A 19794-nucleotide genomic window follows, 5' to 3' on the forward strand; every position below is an offset into this window, starting at 1 on the left:
ATATGAAAAATGTACTCGATAGCTGAATTGCGGACATAATGCTAACATGCGACATAGTACAAATAGCGAACCACATTACTCGAGAATCTCATACCGGCGGGTCTAATTGAGATCCTGTCTTTATCAGCAACCCTTATCTAACTGCGATGTACATGTACATATTGAAGATGGAAGATGGCATATCGTATCATAAAACAGCGATACTCACTTATGCCCTAACTTAGTGTCAAAGCGCAGAGAATTGGGCTAGTTGGTATAAGTATATATTGATCGTTAAAATACCGAGACAAAATGACGGACAACATGAGAACTCGTGTCGTCCATCTTTCCTGTCTCGTACTTCCCGCTTTTGAACTCAATGTAGTGTCTCAAAATAACGGCTTCTCTTGTGTTTGTGTTTGTTGCGCCACATTTCTGAATTCAATGTAGTGTAACTATTGCAATAAGAACAGAAAACTGCCGATTTTTCTCTTGCCGACGGTCAGTTTATAAGCTGACTTGTGCACTTCTGTGCACTGACGTTCATGCAGACATGCTGAGTGCTTCGCATCTTTAATTTATAAAAGTGGTCTACAAGTGCAATTACTTATACTCTCCATAATTACTTATACTCATTTGCAGATTTCGGCCTCATTTCCCAGAGAATGCAAGACTCACTGATCAATTGTCAAACTAAACAACGGTTTGACGATAATTTCTGAATGGTGCAATGTTTGGTCTGCAAACTTCGATCCTTGAAGAAGAGTTTTGTCTGTCTGTGGTGAAACCACCAAAAAAATTTCCAATTGCAAATAATACGACTTTAATTTTTTAGGACGCTTTTGTTGCCTGAAAACAAAAGCGTGCTATAATTTTTAAGACTCTTAACCGCTAGGAAATTGCAACTTGCGCGTCGCAAATAAGAAAACGAGCACAAATCAAAAGCGGCACTTTTTTGTTTATTATTAAACAGCTTGCCCTGGTATTGCCAAAGCTTCAAAATGATCTGGCATTTGGGACCCTGGAGGTCTGAAAAATAAGCAGCTCCGGGAAATACTTCATGTAGACACTGCCTGATTTATTTTCAGCCCATAAAGAACTCTCGATTCTCCGTCGCCACCGATGCTTCGTCATAATACCTCCACACTAGAGGTCTCAAGAAAACCAGGAGATTGATATTTGCGCCTTCACACTCAATCATTTAGTCTAAATGCACAAACATACACTGAACCGTCCCTGCCTCGCACTACCAGAAACCGTCACGCATACCATTTCCAATTTTATCAATATTCTCTCCCTTACGAAACCTTTATAACGTTTATCACTCCCGCGAGCCACCACGGAATGTAATGCCTTGCCTGCCGCTACTTTTAGAGCTCAATCTGACAGTGGCTCGGAAAGAGAATTACAAGAGATTTATATACCCTTTTGTCATTGCACTTTTGCTCAGGAAGAATAATCTGACTTTCCTTCAGATTAATGAAGGCTGACAAAAAACGTCACCCTTTTTCATTTTTCTCTCTTTTGTTCTTGCTCGGCCTGATTGATTGCTGTAGAGAAATGTCCATCGGTATTAGGTGTTTTGTGATGTATATGCTAAAAACAAATAAATATATCTGTTAAATTTAGTAGTCGTCTACAAGCATTTGCACCACTTTGTTACTGCCGTTAATGCGTTATTGAAAGCTATGGTGACCATCGCTATCATTGGCACACAACGCCAAATAGTTTGACTCGGCCAACTAACGCAGTCTCGTGCGAAAAGTTGTGACCCTGGACTACACATGTACATTTAAGAACCTTCCAATCTAAGGTAAAGTTTATCTTGGAGGACGAATCATGTCGCTTTTGAAGGTCGGCTCAATTTTATTACTACGCAAACGGTCATTGGCAGAGTTAATTCATGGTGACCATCGCTATCATTGGCACACAACGCCACATAGTTTGACTCGGCCAACTAACGCAGTCTCGTGCGAAAAGCTGTGACTCTGGACTACTGATGCACATTTAAGGACCTTCCAATCTAAGGTAAAGTTTATCTTGCGGGACGAATCATGTCGCTTTTGAAGGTCGGCTCAATTTTATTGCTACGCAAAGCCAGTTCTGATGGTGAGCTCAGTCCATTTCACAAACGTCTCTTAATCAAACGCCCCTTAAGAGGATGATGCCATAGCAGCTTGCTTGGACCTATTGCGCATGGACATATGATAAAGACGACATGCAATCCACAGAGTGAGAGTAAAACATGCGGGGTGATCAGCTGGGGTGATAGGTGAAAGTACAATATAATAAACAGGCGATAGCTAAAATGTTCTGTACTCGCTTTCCACGACAAATTTCTAAGTTCGAAGTCGCTCGGGCGGGAGTTTTTTTTTTTTTTGCCCTCAGGCTAAGGCGCCACACAAGATTCGTGGTTGGGGTTGGTGGCCTTGAGTAGTGCTTTCGTTGTCTAATGTTGTGGAAAGGCTACCAGGAAGATCTTTTATAAAAGATAAGAGTCGGCCTACAAATAACATTTCCTTACGGTATAGCTGATTACATTTACCTCTCACTGGTTTCTGCTTGTTAATTTCATCAAACTATGTTCGCTGCCCTCCTCCTGTGCGCGCGAGCTATATTGAAATGTGTGCTTACCGTGCCCCTCTTGAGCGCTCTCTGGATGTCCACCAGCGCCCCCTGCGGGCACCAGGCCTCGGCGATTAGGCACTTCTGGGTCACGTCCAGGTTGAATTGGTTCAGCACGTGGTACACGGCCTTGATCTTGTGTACGCAGCACTGCCACCGGCATATGCTTCGTGCTGCGTTCAGCAGAACTTTGTCCCGGTGGTCCCTAGCCTGGCCGAGAACCTGCATCAGCCGGGAAGGTGTTTCACATGGCGGGTACCATTGCTTGATGTAACTTTCAGAGGCATCACTTTGGAGTAGAATTTTTTTTTTCTCCTGTCGTACGGCGTGGCATAGGATGCGTGACATCACCTTTATGGCAGCGTGACGCATTCAAATTGGGTCGTTGCATAGAGGCATTCTAATCAGTACCTTCGGCTCCTCCCATTCTTTTGTGCAGCTGGCGCCAGCATCTAATATTGATACAGATATAATGTGCGAGTACTTTGAACGACTTTTTTGAGGCTAGAGGTAAATTTGTTTATAGCCCTACTCTTCAAATTCCCTCTGCAGGAGCTCTAGAAAACCATACCTTCTCCGTGCAGGGCACGTATTCGTTACTGCAGCAACGTAAAAAGCACTTTTTTGTAAAGGGAAATCCTAATTATGCTCTTCATACTGTAGCTAGATGCGCAAAATATTCAAAATAGCGGATCAATTCCCTGCTAAAAAGCAAAATTCTAGGAGGCATTAACCTCACACAATCTCATTCAAATCGCACAGGATTTCATACGGTGTCATAATCAGCATAAAATATTCCGTAATATATGACAACGTACGAGATTCTATCAGGTTTGAATGCGATTCTTGTGCGATTTTCGTGAGATCTAGCGAGAAAATGTGAGGTTACTACCTCATAGAACTCTTTTCATGCGCGAGTCGGTCCTGCAAATTACTGTACCCCTGTCAGCGGATTCGCCGATCATGCAATTATGGGTTGCTCTTGGCGGCATAAAGCTACTAAACGGTTCTCTGTCGGACGAGACAAGCTGCTACTGCAATCTCCTGCGCCCCCTACAGCATCATTCATCGAAAAGAGGAAGCGTTGTCTCTGTGTTAGGAAATTATGTGATTTGGGATTTGGGCAGTAAGAAGAGGCACGAAAGTTAATGCTTGCTTAGAATTAGACATTTAACTGAGAAAAAGAGGTGTTTTTAAATGCTGCGGCCTTTTTTTGCCGACAGAAGTTGGCGATTTGAGCACTCCTGCTATTCTCCGCACTAACGCCAGCAGAATCAACGGTAAGCATAACGCCTAAAACAACTTGCTGCCACTAGCGGCACACACGAGTGTTCGCTATATCCCCTCTGTGCAGGAGCGTCTATGGAGCACTATTGTGTCTGCCATCGCGGCCTTGAATGCACAGGTCAGTATCATTTGATCCCAGCACCTGCGACCAGGCATGGATGAGAAGCTGTGATCCACGCCAATAAACGCCGCGCACCAGCTGAGCTCTGCCTTCGGCTCGTCGCATTCTCTCGTGCAGCTATAGCCGACACTTGGGGCAAAACTACAGCCCGTGACCTTCTCCATTTATTTTAAAAAAGGATAAGAAAGGTGACAGTTGCAGGAACGATCGCGACTGCGCATTGGATCCCTGGATCTGGAGTATATGAAACTCAAAACAAGCATGAACAAAATACGCCCTGTGAGAGCTGTCCAAGCCTATAAAGAATATTGAACATCGCTACTCACTACACATATACAGTTTCGCACATAGAAAACCACAATAAGTATTCAATTTTGTTTAGTTACTTGTTACCTCCACTGCCCCATATGGCATCACAACAGGTCTACACGTTCTATTAGGACCAACAATTCTTGCAAGAATAAAACTACAGCGGCTGCTTTCCCTAGGTCACTAGGAAACCCGACCTAATGTTGCCACTTGAGACGATTTTATCGAAAAGAAAAGCTGGTATGACCCCCATCAGATTGAGGAACAACACACATCGCGTGATCGGCAAGAACCAAGCCTGAAGCAGAAACCATGAAACCTACTAACGCGCAGATGTCTGCATTTAATTATTTATAGCCACAAAGGTACGCAGCAGTTGCTCTTGTATTGTGCGTTACTCACCGTGCTCAAGTCCCCGAGGCGAGCCAGCACCCCCACCGCCATCTCGCGCCTCTCCTCGCGACTGGATGGCACCGCGTACCGGTTGGCGTGGAACCTGCGAGGGGTGACCATACCACCGCAAGTGGGTTTTGTGGCAGTCTGAGGAAACGTTCTATTACTTCGCCTCAAGTGCTGCCCGTTAAAGGAACAAATACGAAACTTTGAAGTACTCAAGAACTCTTTCCAGGGTTGTAAGGCTCACAATGACATCGACGGGAAAGAGAAAGCCTGCATACGCAGCATTGCCTTAAAAATGGCTTTGCTGTTACTATTCTAACGTAAGTACCGCTGGAGGTGCAACGAATGATTTGAAAGGTCATAAATTAGGTGATTCATTTCATTTCATTTCGTTTATTAATACTGTCAGCCATCATAAGGGGCTGTAACAGGAGTGGAAAATACAAAACAAAAAATGAGCAATATAGAAGACGATGAAAATCAATAGTCAATCAAAAATTGTCTCTGAATACACACACAAACAAAACAAAAATGAATTACACAGGAATCAGAACAACAGCCATCCTACACAACAGCAATAGAACCTCGTCACCCTGTGGTAGAGCCATAGATGAAATTTTCTAAATGGCGTACAAATTCAGATAATGATGATTTTATGAGCACATTGATGGAGAACAAATAATATTTCAGGAACACACTCTCAGCTTCGTTGAAGCTCAGAGTAATAAGTATAATACGAATCATGTAGATAATGAATAACATTTTATGAGCACATTTCAAACACAGGAGTTTGACGGTCAAGACCACATATTATTTCAAAGCCGCAGAGACAACATTGCTTATCACATTATCAACGAAGGTAAAAAAAGACGCTTTTCAGCCAAGCAGGGAAAATGACATGGCTGGAGCATTTCATGGAGGAAATAAAAGATGGTAATAACTTTATGGCTGCGCCTTGGTTCCCTGAATGGTTAATGACGAAGAAGGCCCCAGCACTGCTTTAGAATAAAATTTTTATTGAATAAATGGTTTCTCCAATATCTTCCGCGAAATGTTTTAGCTCGCTGCTCAGAAGATGGCCGAGGAAATGAACACGTGGCACGCTGAATACACACTTGCCCGCATGGGTGGCCAACACTTGTGTCAGCAAAACCTTCCACTGTGGCATCCCTCATAGCCCGAGTCGCTTTGAACGTTAAACCCGATAAACAAAGCCAAGCCGAATCAAAGCTATAGTCTAAGCCTTCTGTGCCCTTCTAAGACTCCTGACCATAACTTTCAATTCCTGAATATAAATATTTAACATGAGCGTTATGCAGCTTTGCCTGTCTAGGTTATGCTTTTCAGTTCGCCTTCTAAGCTGCAAGAGGATTTCATTGCGGACCATGAATAATTTAGGGCACAAGGTATGTGAATGCCACCTAGAAACACGCAGTGCTTACTAGTGTAATGGTGATCTTCAGGCACTATACTTTGGCAAAGAACCTTGAGCAATTATCCGCGCATGTAGGGTGTTCGCTCTCCTAGCTTATTTTTTTTTCCGAACAAAAACGGAAAAAGGAACCTGCCATATACATACCCGTCGCAAATCTTCTTGATGCGAGCTTTCAGCATGTCGCCTTGAAAGAAGACCACGAACACCGACTTGAGCATGGACTCGCCCTGCGCACAGAGATTTAAGATCGTCGAGGGCAGCTCCGCAATTTTTAATCTCGTCACTCACTTGACTTGCTCCTCCCAGAAACTATATTGGTGCCTTTAATGACCATTAGCTATCTCACCTTCCCAAATCAGTTTTGCTTACCACTGCTAGTGTAGCGCTTGTTTCCTGACCCGCACTGCTTTCTTCCTCTGTATAAAATATACACTGATCATTTTCCTTTCCCTGATACGTTACCGATCACAGAAATGTCACGAGACGTTTACGGCCCTCGCGCATTGACCTCCCGCTTCCAGCTTTGTGTCATGTGCTCTGCAGTTTCAGTACTCATTGAGCTGATCTGCAAAACCTGTGACTATAAAAGACTCATTGTACAATTTAAAAAAACACTGCTCAGCTGCTACTTCAGACCTACCATACTTTGCGTAAAGAAAACTGTCTTTGGGAATATTTCACTCAATAAATGAAGGTTCCAAGATCATTTATTTATTTATTTATTTATTTATTTATTTATTTATTTATTTATTTATTTATTTATTTATTTATTTATTTATTTATTTATTTATTTATTTATTTATTTATTTATTTATTTATTTATTTATTTATTTATTTATTTATTTATTTATTTATTTATTTATTTGAAGTGCATTTCTATTTACACTTCAGGAAGGAGGCCAAAAGGCATGACGCCTGACGTGGGCCTTCCTCCCTGGGGGAAACAAATAGCATTTGGCACATGTATAAAAAACAAGTAAATACAATGTGTGTAGCGGTCATCATGACATCAGTTTCCACAAGCACATGAAACGAAATTCATTTAAAAAACCACAATACCTGAACCTAAGGTGTTCTGAATAAATAAGAAAAAAAAAACAACAACATGAAACCATCACACGCCACGACTGCTGGTACAGCAGTCTACGATGGACATACAAGAGCGAGAAGCTGTACAGTGCATGTTACAGTAAATTAAGATTTCTTGAAAAGAAGCAATGATGAAACAAAGGAAGTTATGAAGGGAAAGAAAGAAAAAAGAACCATGTTCACTGATATGAATGCACAGTATATCACAGGATGTACCAAAACGTCATGGAGTCAGCAGTGCAATCGCTTTTCTCTTGTAGATTCTTTTACTTTTGCATTGGTACAAGAGGTCATGGATGTTTCTGTTTTCGTTTTAAAGGACAGTCGTTTGATATCTAATCGTTTTAAACCCGTAATTCGTTCTTGCTTTATTTCCATATGCCGAAGGTGATATGGATTTTGAGGTAGTTCTGGCGTTACAAAAAAGCGAAGAGTTTTTAACTCAAAAATGGTTAATAGCCCTAAGCTGTCCCACCACTGGTCCATGCTTTCTAAGTAAGCTAGGTTAGCAGTTGCTCTAATGGCCTTTTTTTGTAGCAGAAACAAAGAATTTAAATTAGCCTGTGTTGTATCGCCCCATACCAGCAGACAATAGTGAAGATGCGATTGATTTTGACTGAAATAAAGTTGTTTTTTAGCCATATTGGTAATAGAAGCCCAAATTTGTTTAGAAGGCCCACAAATTGCGAAATCTTTTTTCACTCCAAGAAATTTTATTGTATGTACACGCTGTATTAAGTTTGATTTTTATAGTATGGTTGGCTCATCTCCTATGACTTTATTTTTAGCACTGAATATTACATAATTCTAACCTATTGGCCCGCAACCACAATGAGAGATTTTCTAACCAGATATTTGCTTTACTCTCTATAGCTTGTAAACTCGCGTCAGTAAAGAAAATACTTGTGTCGTCGGCGTATAAAACTGTTTCGGAGCAAGGAGGGATATTAACAATATCATTTATGTGGACTAGGAATAGAATGGGACCCAGCATTGAGCCTTGTGGCACACCAGTGCGTATAAGCCCGCAGCTGGAAGGTATGTGTAAATTGTAATCTGGATGACAAGTAGCTCTCAAGAAGACTGAGGGCTGAGCCTCGTACCCCGTATAATTCTAGTTTGCGTAGTAAAATTTCGTGACAGACTGAGTCGAAGGCTTTTCTAAAGTCTAAAAAAAAGCCCAAGTGTAAACATTCTGCTTTCGATGTTATAGATTATTTTGTATTTTATGAGAAGTAAAGTTTCTTCCGTAGATTTGTCCTGAAATCCAAACTGTTCTTTGGCAATAGCTCCGGTCTTAGCGAGGTACGAAATTAGGTGGGTGTTGATAACTTGATCGGCAATTTTCGCGAAGACAGGCAAAATGGATATTGGGCGATAATTATTAGGATCGTTATAGCTTCCAGTCTTATGTATCACGCAAACTCTCGCAAATTTTAATTTCTCTGAAAACTTGCCTTCTTTGAGCATTTGGTTGCATATACGTGACAACAAAGGTGCGATAATATCGGATACAGATTTCACTACCTCACCCTTAATTGTATCAGCACCAACGGAACAATTAGTTTTTAGACATCATATACCTAGAAATTTCGGCTGTTGTTGTTGGGAAGAGAAATATTGAACAATTTGGACTGACTTGAAGAAATGACACTGTATCAGTGCACGTCGTTTGTGCGGCCTGCTTTTCACCGACCGTCAAGAAGTGTTGGTTGAACATGTCGGATAAGGGACGACCTCTAAGGTGGACGCCGTGTACCACAATTTCTACTGAAGTTGGTTGACATCGTTTTGATATTAAATTGTTGTATGACTTCTATATTTGATTTGAGGCATTTTTATTAGCAAACGCGTTTGCGTAATATTCCTGTTTTGCGGTTTTAAAATCGGTGTTGAGTTTATTCCTTACGGTTTTATACAGTTTCAGTATATTCATGTCCCTACACTATAAAAAATCAGCAAAGAGATTGTGTTTCTGCCTTATTCTTTTGTACAGCTCTTTTGTGACCCACGGCTTTTTAGACTTTTTGTATTTAGAGCTGCGAACAAGAGAAAAGGCAGCATTATTGGCGTTTTGAAATTTTTCATCAAAGACATCGTAAGAGCTACTAGGATCCACTTCATTAAGAACATCTGACCATGCAGTCCACTTCTGAGATCATGCGTCGAAAGCGATTTATTGTTTCGTCATTAATTTTTTCGATAAAATAGTTTCTAGAAAAAGGTTTCCTCGAATGGGGAAGAAAAATAAAAAATTGAAGATGGGCACTGACGTCGCAAGCCATCACACCGGACTTGACATCGTTTGGTAAAAAGTCAGTGAAGCATAAATCAAGAGCAGTTCCTGTACTTGCGGTGATTCTTGTAGGCAGGTTTATAACATTTGTGCAACTGTAGGTGGACATAATAGCAATAAAGTTCTTGGATACAGTATTCTCAGTTAATATATCGATGTTAAAATCGCCCAGGACGACAACAGATTGGCTATGTCCTTTAAGCGAGCTAAGTACACTGTCGAGGTAAGAAAAAAACCGTTCAACGTTCCCAGACGGTGGTCGGTAAAATGCAATTATAACAACATCACAAGATTCGGCAACAAGTACTTCAAAATTATAATCAACAACGGAAAATGTCTCTAGACAGGCCTGTGATACACCATCACGAAAATAGAGACACCTCCCTCCTTTTTGCTGTCTCTGAACAAAGACACATCAGAATAGTTTTCAATTGAACAACGTCCAGTGAATCAGTCAACCACGTTTCTGTAAATTCCAAAACATCAAATTTATGGGCCAGTGAATTGAAATAAGTGTCAACGGCGTCTCCTTTGTTGCGAAGACTCTGCGAGATTAAGCAAAATAAAGAAAAAGTCTTATTTGGGTGGGAAGGTAATCCAATTACTGTGCTGTTAAAATCATCTATCGCGTAATAGCTGTAGTTGTCTGAAGGTGCTCTGTAGTCCATACTGCCAGAGATGATAAGAAAGCAGAAGAAAACTCAATGGATGAACGGTCACTCCTCCGTTTCATCGCTTTCAGCCCGAGTCGTTTCCTTGATGTTGCACAAATCTGCCTCCCATGCACTCAGCAAAATGGGTTCTCCAGGGCCCCTGCGGGCCATCACCTTTCCGTTCTTCTGCCATGTGAAGCGATAACCCATTTGCTTTGCCCTTGTGCGTGCCAGCCATAAAAGATGCTTGTTTCGTCAGGTAAGGTTATCGTAGAAGCGGATATCTGAACCACTATCAAATAGTTGCTTACCCTTGTCCTTCCAGTTCTCTTTTGTTTTCCTAGAAACGAACCTTACAAGGATGGGAGCCCCTTTTTTGCGGACAGACGGTGGATGCTGTCAATGTCGTCCTCGTCAAGAGAACAGAGACAAAGGGAAGCAGCCAGCTCATTGATTTTATAGACAAGAGGTTTTCATTTTCTTCCAATTTGAGCCCATGTATCTCGAGATTCTGCCGTCTGCCATACTGTTCAAGTTCGTTAACTTGATCCTTTAAATCTAATATCACCTACGAACTGCCGGAGTCTTCGACCACTGCAAGACGCGCCTTGATGTCTGTTAGTTCACGGTCCTGCTTGGTTTGACGCTAGAGCATTTCATCATACTTATCAGACATGAGTCCAATGGACTCTTGTACATCAGTTACTATTCGCTTCAACTCGGGAATTGTATTCATCACCTCAACTAAAGGCATCAGAAGGCATAGTTTTTTTTTGCAAATCTGATACGATAGCCATTAGTCCCTGTTGGGAGAACTTCTGCTGTTCGTTATTTGGATAGCTATTCACCGAGGAGGAATCATCTGAACAACTTTGTTTGCTAGACCGCCGCGCAGTGTGCTCTGACGCCACTACACATGTCTGTCATTTCCACTGCGCAATGCTGCTATCAGCCTCCTCATTTTTGTAGACTTTGGCTGTTAGACCTGAACATGCTATTCCGATGTGGTAGTTGAGTTCACACGTTACACAGGTTACAAATGGGTCATTGGGCGGGATAGCAGCATGACAAGAAAGACACAGGTCAGGGTCATCTAGAGCCGTAAGGTTAGGCATAGCTATCACTAAGCAGTTGCAGCCGGCAGCAGCATCAGATGCAAAAAAAAATAATAAAAGAAGCAAAGCCACCAACCTGCGAAGTGGAAAAAAATGCGTCAGGCACTTTCCAAGGCAAGCGTCGTCGATGTGCTACTGCTGCTACTGCCGAATGCAAATGCGGACCTTCCTATAACCCTATCGTGCAGCAAATTCGACCTCTTCGGCAAATAATAATCGTGTCGGCAAAATATATACAGCACATCAACACATATAATACTGTGACGCACTGGAAAACGAAGCAGATAGCGGACGTGGGACAGAGCGCTATTTCATCCTCCGCCTGATCGCCATGTAACCTTTGATGCCCGCGCTGAGTACCGTCTTCATCATGGTCCCGAATCTTTGGAGCCTGACGTCCACCGGGGTCTTTGTTGGACTGCTGAAGGTTTAGCCGAGCCAGCGCTACCGCAGCCTACCTATGTGGTGCAAACCGCCGCTATCCACTACTTCCCGCTCCCTCCCTCCCTCCCTCCCCCCATGAAGACACAAAAACTAAGAACACAAGATGAAAAAATAGCGCCTGTCAACGTTCTTTCCTTCCGTCTTCTTTTTCTCTTAGCGCTATTTTGATTCGTGAACATGAACCAACTAGTCCAACCATTGGTATGTCTATGACCTCACTGAGTTGAGACCGTCAACGTCTGACATGAGACCCAATGACCATCACATTTGAGCGCCTACGCCGATGAAAGCGTACATGGGCTTGGCCTGTTAGCCTTTGACTGCAGATAGCTCTGTAAACTTCGTATAAGGATTCATTTGTGTATTTATTTTATTCTTGAGCCGGCACTTCATCACCAGCACTGTTTTACTATCCTGGTTCCCCATCATCTCGCCCTGAATGTCATTCTTCTAGTTTTCGAAGAGGGCGATAGCTTGGCGGGTCAAGGTCTTATGACGTGTTAAAAACAGGGAAGACAAGCAATGACACGGATGATGGGATCGCATTATACGTCAGCAGCCATTAAATCATCTCATCGCCGTCGGTGCTCTCATGTTTCGACCGGATGTTGCGTACAGGTAAAAAATTATTTGTTTACATCTTATCAGTGAGGAGTTTATTTCACTCTTCCGGCCTTCATTTTTGGTGGCTCTCCTAGGGTATCCTACCTTTCCGTGTACATCTTCTCTTCCTTAGTGTTGTGCGCCATGCATCATTAGCATCGCTGATTAGCCTCGAACCCGGACGCCTGCAGACAGTGGTCTCGCCGTCTTTACGACCAAGCTCTCAACACCTGTTTTACCGGCTGTCTTCCAGTGCCTATACCACCAAGTGATGACCTTCTGTGCGTGGTTCATCGAGGCAATGGTAAATAAGTTTGTTTCCAGGTTCAACTCATTTGGTCTTCTCCTGCCAGTTAGGCACTTACCTCCACGGCCGTCAAAACCGAGGGCACATACACGCCATCCACTCTACAATTGTCTTCCCTCAGCTGCCCGGCCTGGCTCAATTGTATGAGATCAGCCAGCCCGTGTAGTTCACCCTCGAGGAGGTACAGTTCTATATCCATGATAGGGCAAGCCAGGTCGTACTACAGACGACCCTTTCTAGGGACGCGTCTAGAAAATGTGCGCCAGCATATTTACTGATCATGGCTAGTGACATAGAATGTGGCGGCTCTGCCCCAGAGTCCTCGAACGTTTCGTTATGTCCGTTTCTTCTTACCAAGCACAAGTACATATGGTGATGCTACAGTACAATGCCGTTTGCATATTCAGCCCGCGATTGATGCTTCATGGCTGCTCCATTGAGTTTATAAAAACACTCATTGCGACCTTCTCTCCTACTCGACCAGATAAATATCAACGCCTGAAGTAAGAGCCGTCAACCCTGTCTCAGTCATCTCTGAACGTTGGCATGTTACTTACCATTTATTGTCCTGATATTCTAAATCTCTAAAGGGCAAATGCTGATTCGTTATCACTGACCACGTTTTATTACAGCTTACACCGTCGTGGGTGAAACTGACGTCCAAGGAGGGCTTCCGACTTCGCTACATTTATATTTGTGCAACCGCGGGCGAACTACCAACTAAGCTCCTTCTGGCTACCGATTGCACTTGAAGATCATCTGATACCTCATAACTTGTTTTGTGGGCATAGTCAGCGTTATCGCAAGAGTGTTCTTATCGCTACAGTGGGTACCCAATCGTGCATCGCGACGGTTGCTAGATCATGAAGAGCTTTTTTTTTACATTCCAAAGGCATGAAAGGATTTCGTAGTGACTCTCACCGTCTGCGGATCCATGATGGCTTCGTCCAGGTTCTCCCTTCGGACAAACACGTTTCCCTTGCACACACGCCACAGCATGCGTTCGAAGGACGCGAACCGAGCAGTAGGCAGCACACCGGCGAAGAACCTGGCATGGGGCACAAAGTGAAAGCGTATACTTTCAAATCGCTGCTAATTTCAAAAACAGTAAAGAATTTTGAGTAACGGACTTGTCATTTAAAGCTACTGTGTTCCTTTAAAATGTGTGTGGGGCAAATGCCTTCGCCTCGTATTTCAAAACGATGAGTAACAGAATACACATCAAGCGCTAATGCTGTATCACCACGAGCATGTTCCGGTCGTACTTTTTCAAAACCGAATATAACCCGACCAAATAAAATTAAATTATGTAGGCAAACAATGAACCTAACAGAAATCGGAGGATTTTGTTATTATTGTATGCCGCTGGAGGGTTAATTGCAAGGAGGTGCATCAGGGAGGCCTTTGGCTTGCAGTGAATCTAGTTAGGCTGATGATAACGGTAATACGTTACATTTACTAGCAAGCTGTGAATATCACTGGAAACTCGTGTTTCCGCACTCTCTCGCGTAATTGTTTTAATACTTTCTTTGCGCAGGAATATGGTCGCTTTGCAGCATGGAAAACTTTAGCATGTGGTTCATCCACACCTCCATTCCGTGATACCTGCATTGCTACTAATGTTTTTTTTTTTAAATAAATTGGTTCACAGGAAGGGAAAGGCGCAGTAACTGTCACACTTGCTCTGTGGACACCCGAACCGCGCCGTAAGGGAAGGGAGGAAGGTGGGAATGAAAGTGGAAAGAGAGAAAGAGGAGCCGTAGTGGAGGGCTACGGAGTAATTTCGACCACCTGGGGATCTTTAACGTGCGCTGACATCGCACAGCACACGACGCCTCTTCGTTTCGCCTCCATCGAAACGCAGCCGCCGAGGTCGGGTTCGAACCCGGGAACTCCGGCACAGTAGTCGGGCGTCTTACCACTGCACCACCCCGGCGGGGCACTACTAATGTTTCAAAATGCTTTCTTCTAATCTGTGAATGCTATATATATAACAGTTGGTTATATTTCAAGCATTTTCTACCACCTGGTTAATAATCTGGATATGACGTATTGTCGAGCAGATTTTGAGAAAACCTACCTAGTTCTTTGGTCGACCGAATCTTAAAGCTAACCTGCTGATTCTGCTAGCGATTACTTTAGCAAATTCCTTATACAGCCTGTCAAAAATATGCCCCGCAAGGAGTTTGTTTCCGTGTCTTCCAGCGTGCCTGGTTTTTCATCCACACAGGCCATATCTCGAAAACGCACCTTCCTCGTGTCCACAATTCAACAAACTTTTTTAGGCTGCCAGATGTGCTAGGGGGCTCTGTTCTAAAGCTTAAATGAAACCTATTAGATAAAATACCTTCGGGAACTGTACGCAACAACTTTTAAGCTAATGGATCTGTAATTATTCAAGCTATTTATGTCCCCTTTCTTATCATACAGTTCTCCCAAAATAGTGGTGTTCTCGAGATCTTGAGGAATTGCGTTTACAGAGTGGCCAGTTCTATAAAAAAAATCTCTACCTTTTTGTTTAATTAATCTCCATTTACCTTATTCAACTGAGCTGCTTTCCTCTTTTCGTTCCTTCCGTCTTCGCTCTAAGCGGTACGTCTGATTACTCTCTACTGCTACCTCTGTTATCACTTTGATTATCTCGGGCACCGCAACGCTCAGTGCAGAAATCTTCACATTCTTATCCATGTAATTATAATTAGTGCACATTTAGCTTTTATTCATATTACTAACGATATTGTCCGCATATATTTGGTTTTTGTGTACGCCCAGTTTTAGGCTCACGCCGTTCTTTAGAGCATGCGCAATGACCTGTATACTACAATTCCTTATGTCCGATACTTTACGCTTATTGGTCAGCTTTGATAGCTCTTCTAGTTACATCCTGCCAGTTGGGTTTGAGGCTTTCTTGTTTTGGCTTTCCTTAATCAGACATTTTGTATGCTTACACAGATACGTCACTTTACACAGAAACTTAAGTGTCCATCCTATTTTTTCCCGCCCGCCTTCAACGGCGGCAGGCTTTTAGGCGAAATGAGCTGCATACATTGTGGCATAAAAAAGACGAGGAATTAAACATAATCACTTAGTGGAAATGAAAACTTCGAAAAAATAGCATGGTCAGCTCTGTGCTGGTATCACAATTAGGCATTCTGTTTCTTTCGCGTCCGAAGCGCCTTTTATTTTAAAATCTCCGCTCAAGTTAGGTGATATAACGTGCATATATATAACTACTAGCCCAGCTAACCATTCTTCTATAAACGGTTGTATCGAGCAGTTGAAGGTCTCTTCGCGGGTCGTTCTGTGGGACCGTTCCTCCTTACCCCATTTGCACGTGCCGTCCCTCTTCGCCAGACGCCTCAGGTGACCGCTTCGCCGAGGCATCGTCATCTAGGTCGTGTCCATGCTAAATGAGTGGAGAAAGGAAACAAGGCATACCATTTGTCAACAGCTTAAATAAAGTGCTGGTGGCGGCAGGCTCGTCCCTCTTTAGATGGTAGTGGTTATTAGAGCGCGTAACTACAATGACGGAAGGATTGGCGACAATTGCTTAAAGTTCCCGGTAATGCGGTGTCTGATAAGCATACAGCCACATTAATTTGTAAGCATTAAGTGGTGCCATGTTTCAAGTTAAAGCAAGACGTCACAGCAATGCACCACGCTATGCATATTAATACTGAAGCATTACGCCTAGAATAAAGGATTGTGTGGCTAATTGGCGTGCGATGTACAGGAACCGGCGCAACGATGACATCACAGAGGAAGAGACAAACAAATGGGGACGCTACCAACTGCTTATTTGAAGATGAGGCTTGAACACCTGACACAGAGCATTATCACGAAGCCTGTCACTCGCTCATAAAGCTAGTCAACAAAGAATGGAAACAATTTCCTTAGAAAAGGCAGTGTCTAACAATCAAAACAGAGTCAAACAAACAATCATATCAACAACAGAGCCGTGCACTCAGATAACAGGAGTCGGCATCCTACAAACTTAGACAAAACCGAAAACAAAGCGACGATGAAAAGTGTCGTAGCAAGCCACACCTATTAATTGGGCCCCGCAGTCTTAATGTGGCAGGAAAAGATCATCAGAAGGCTTCAAGAAAGGATATTTCATTTCTGCTTAGGGATACTGAGTTACGTACATGAGCATGTAATTATCTAGCGTAACCCTTTATGCCACCCGTTTGTGTCTCTTGCTTTGTTGTAGTGCACAGTTTTTTATTGTTACGAACTTGCATTTTTATTGTTAAATATTGTTCCCCAATTCTGCCACAGCCCCCCAAATGGGCTATCAGTACCTGCAAACAAATAAATACATAAATAAATAAACATGTTTTTATCAAGAAAGCCTCGAGAATTTCGTGCGCCATATGATCTCGGTCAAGAAGGATCACATATGTACAGCTGAATAAAAAAAAAAACTCGAAATGGACACACGCGTGGAGAAAAGAAAGGGCGGGACACTAAGTCGCAACTCAAGTTTTTTCGAGAAAGGCACGTGTATAAGGAAGGAAGAAAACGGCAGAAAGAAAGACATTCACACAAGGCAACTGTCGTCAATTCACATCCACTACAGTATATCTAGGCACTATGCACCCACGCAATAGAAATCCAAAGCACTTATCCAGTTATGGTGGCAAAAAGAACATTTGTGCTCCTAGCCTGAGGTGCATGCTGTTTCTTTTTCTTCTTTCTATTAGTACTACACGTGCGGTTCTGCAAATTTTGACCGCCTGCACTAAGATTTCACAGTGCAAGAGTGTCTTGTGTTTTACCTTCATCGAAAGCGGCCGCAGCGGCCACGACCCCCCGTATCAGCAGCGAAGTACCATAACCACCGAGAGAACATGGGGGGCTATCTTCCGGCTGTGTATGATGGTACAATTACTGATGAGGTCAAGGTGAGCGACCGGCCGCCAGACGCTGCCATTATCCGCGAAAACTATAACGCCATTGTACAAACTTTTCGGACCTCTTTGAAACCGGTCGCACTGTGCCAACACAGACGCGTAGCAAAGGAGGAAGTAAACAGGCAATCAGAGAAAGTACATGTTTTATTGGGCGCGTCCAATCAACGTTTTGCTCTTTTGACCTTGCCTTTTAGCTGAGTACAATCCGTTGTAAAGATGCAGATGCACCAACCTCCAACTTAAATTGCTGCTCTTCCCTAGGGTGCTCTCAAGAGGATTTTGTGCTCTGTACGTAGAGGATTCGGACTATATTCTGATTCGAATTTAGGCATCTTATTATTTCCAAAGATGCGTCAGGGCAGCCACCTAGCGTAAGATGCCTGTAGTATGAAAGGAAACCATTAGTTAAAATCAGTTAGGCACAGTTCCAGTCCTTGCTTTAAGTTCTTGCAAACATTGGAGCGAATCAGTTGAAGGAGAGCGTCATTCATAGTCAAAGGTGTTTTGCTGCCAATGCGGCTAGCTCAAACATTGTTGCTGTAAACATCGCTTCATTGCCCAGCAGGTAGTGTGCCTTTGAAGGACCGCTTTCCCTTTCCGCAATGGGCTCACCTCTTCGAAGAAGGCGTCCATGCTGCGCAGCAGGTGTTTGAGCTCAGTGAGCTCAGCGAAGTTCTTCTGCAGAGCCAGGTTGTTCTTGTTGATCTCACTGAGGTCGCTTTCCAGCCGGTCCACGTTGGCCTGCACAGACAGTTTACTCGCGGGACTGGTTCCTTCTCCTGCACGGTTTAGTTAGTGCGACACACGCCTGAGAGGAGAATGATCATCAGCGGCCGAGCCAATGCCTGAAGAATATTCCTAACCGCTGCGACCCTTCGAAGGCTCGCGCATTTGTCCATCGGCCAAATTGCGCCCACTGGTGAACTCCATTAAATCAGTGTCATCCGCGGTCACATTGTCGCCGAAAAGACGCCAACTTTCTCTGGGAATTCATTTCGCTATCCTAAGCGCCCATCGCTACATCGGTGTGTGTGTGTGTGTGTGTGTGTGTGTGTGTGTGTGTGTGTGTGTGTGTGTGTGTGTGTGTGTGTGTGTGTGTGTGTGTGTGTGTGTGTGTGTGTGTGTGTGTGTGTGTGTGTGTGTGTGTGTGTGTGTGTGTGTGTGTGTGTGTGTGTGTGTGTGTGTGTGTGTGTGTGTGTGTGTGTGTGTGTGTGTGTGTGTGTGTGTGTGTGTGTGTGTGTGTGTGTGTGTGTGTGTGTGTGTGTGTGTGTGTGTGTGCGTGCGCACGTGTGTGTGCGCGCGCGAAGAACGAGGATTCCGGCTGAAACCCTGACAGGGCAGTTGCACGGTTGGCGAGCGGCACGGGTCAGCCTGATGTAAATGGACGGTGGATGTGAGCCTTATCGGGACAAAGACTGAAGCTGTGCCTCTTGAGATGGGTTAGATGTTTTTAATTTACTTTAAGCGCAAGCCTTTCTTGGCTCATGGGCTGTACAAATGTCCCGCAAGAAATATCCGCAGGAATTTCGTACAAGAACTGACACTTCAGAAATCTGTCTCCATCGGGAATCGATCCACTATCCTTCCGTTCCCCAGCGGAGTGCGCTAACCACTACACCAGGCTCGTGAGGAATCGATCGTAGTCCTCCTTCCCTAGCTTTAGCCTGATAGAAGCGATGATAATGACGATGCAGTTAGTGATAATAACGATGCTACTAGAGATAGCAATGGCAGTGCATTTAGTTGATAATAATGACAGCAGTGATAGTGCTAATGATTATAGTAGCAATGACAAAGGTGATGCAGTTATAAACAATCCTGTAAAGTTGATTTCATTATTTCCGCTCTTGAGCAGACTTAAGCCCCAGTCCTCTAAATTTTGCTTGAGCTGCTGCCACGCGGGATGCAAGGTTTCTTGTACTGCACGGCCGTGTCGTTGGTTGTTCTTCGTACCATCCCGGAAAATGTAACCTACTAGGTAATGCATGCTTTCCTTTTCTTCTTCGGTGATACTATCCGAGCCTCGACTTCCTTCAAGAGCGTACGTACTTTTCGGCTTGACTCAGGAGTAGATTCAGCAAGCTACATCGATTCATCTATTTCGTATCAATTGCATTTACTAGGCTCAACGAAATGAGCCTGTATAATTATTCTGTGAATTATACTTAAATTTCCATGGTCTATAGGAGCTGCCTACACAGATTTATTAGTGCTGA

The 19794-nt window shown here is 43.4% G+C and overlaps 1 protein-coding gene across 1 annotated transcript in view; it reads right to left on the reverse strand.

The window, feature by feature from the left end:
• Positions 1-19794, reverse strand: part of LOC146187009 (V-type proton ATPase 116 kDa subunit a 1-like) — a 127263-nt gene that overhangs the window by 52811 nt on the left and 54658 nt on the right. Inside the window, exons 4-9 of the mRNA XM_084607545.1 lie at positions 18191-18319; positions 15986-16068; positions 13584-13710; positions 6300-6382; positions 4724-4817; positions 2614-2826 (exon numbers count right to left, since the gene is read on the reverse strand). Of these exons, the coding sequence (XP_084463671.1) occupies positions 2614-2826; positions 4724-4817; positions 6300-6382; positions 13584-13710; positions 15986-16068; positions 18191-18319 (729 nt within the window). The remainder of the gene's footprint in view (positions 1-2613; positions 2827-4723; positions 4818-6299; positions 6383-13583; positions 13711-15985; positions 16069-18190; positions 18320-19794) is intronic.

This window comes from Amblyomma maculatum, chromosome 6, assembly GCF_055883805.1.
Source record: "Amblyomma maculatum isolate TAMU_Amacu chromosome 6, ASM5588380v1, whole genome shotgun sequence".
NCBI lineage: Eukaryota > Metazoa > Arthropoda > Arachnida > Ixodida > Ixodidae > Amblyomma > Amblyomma maculatum.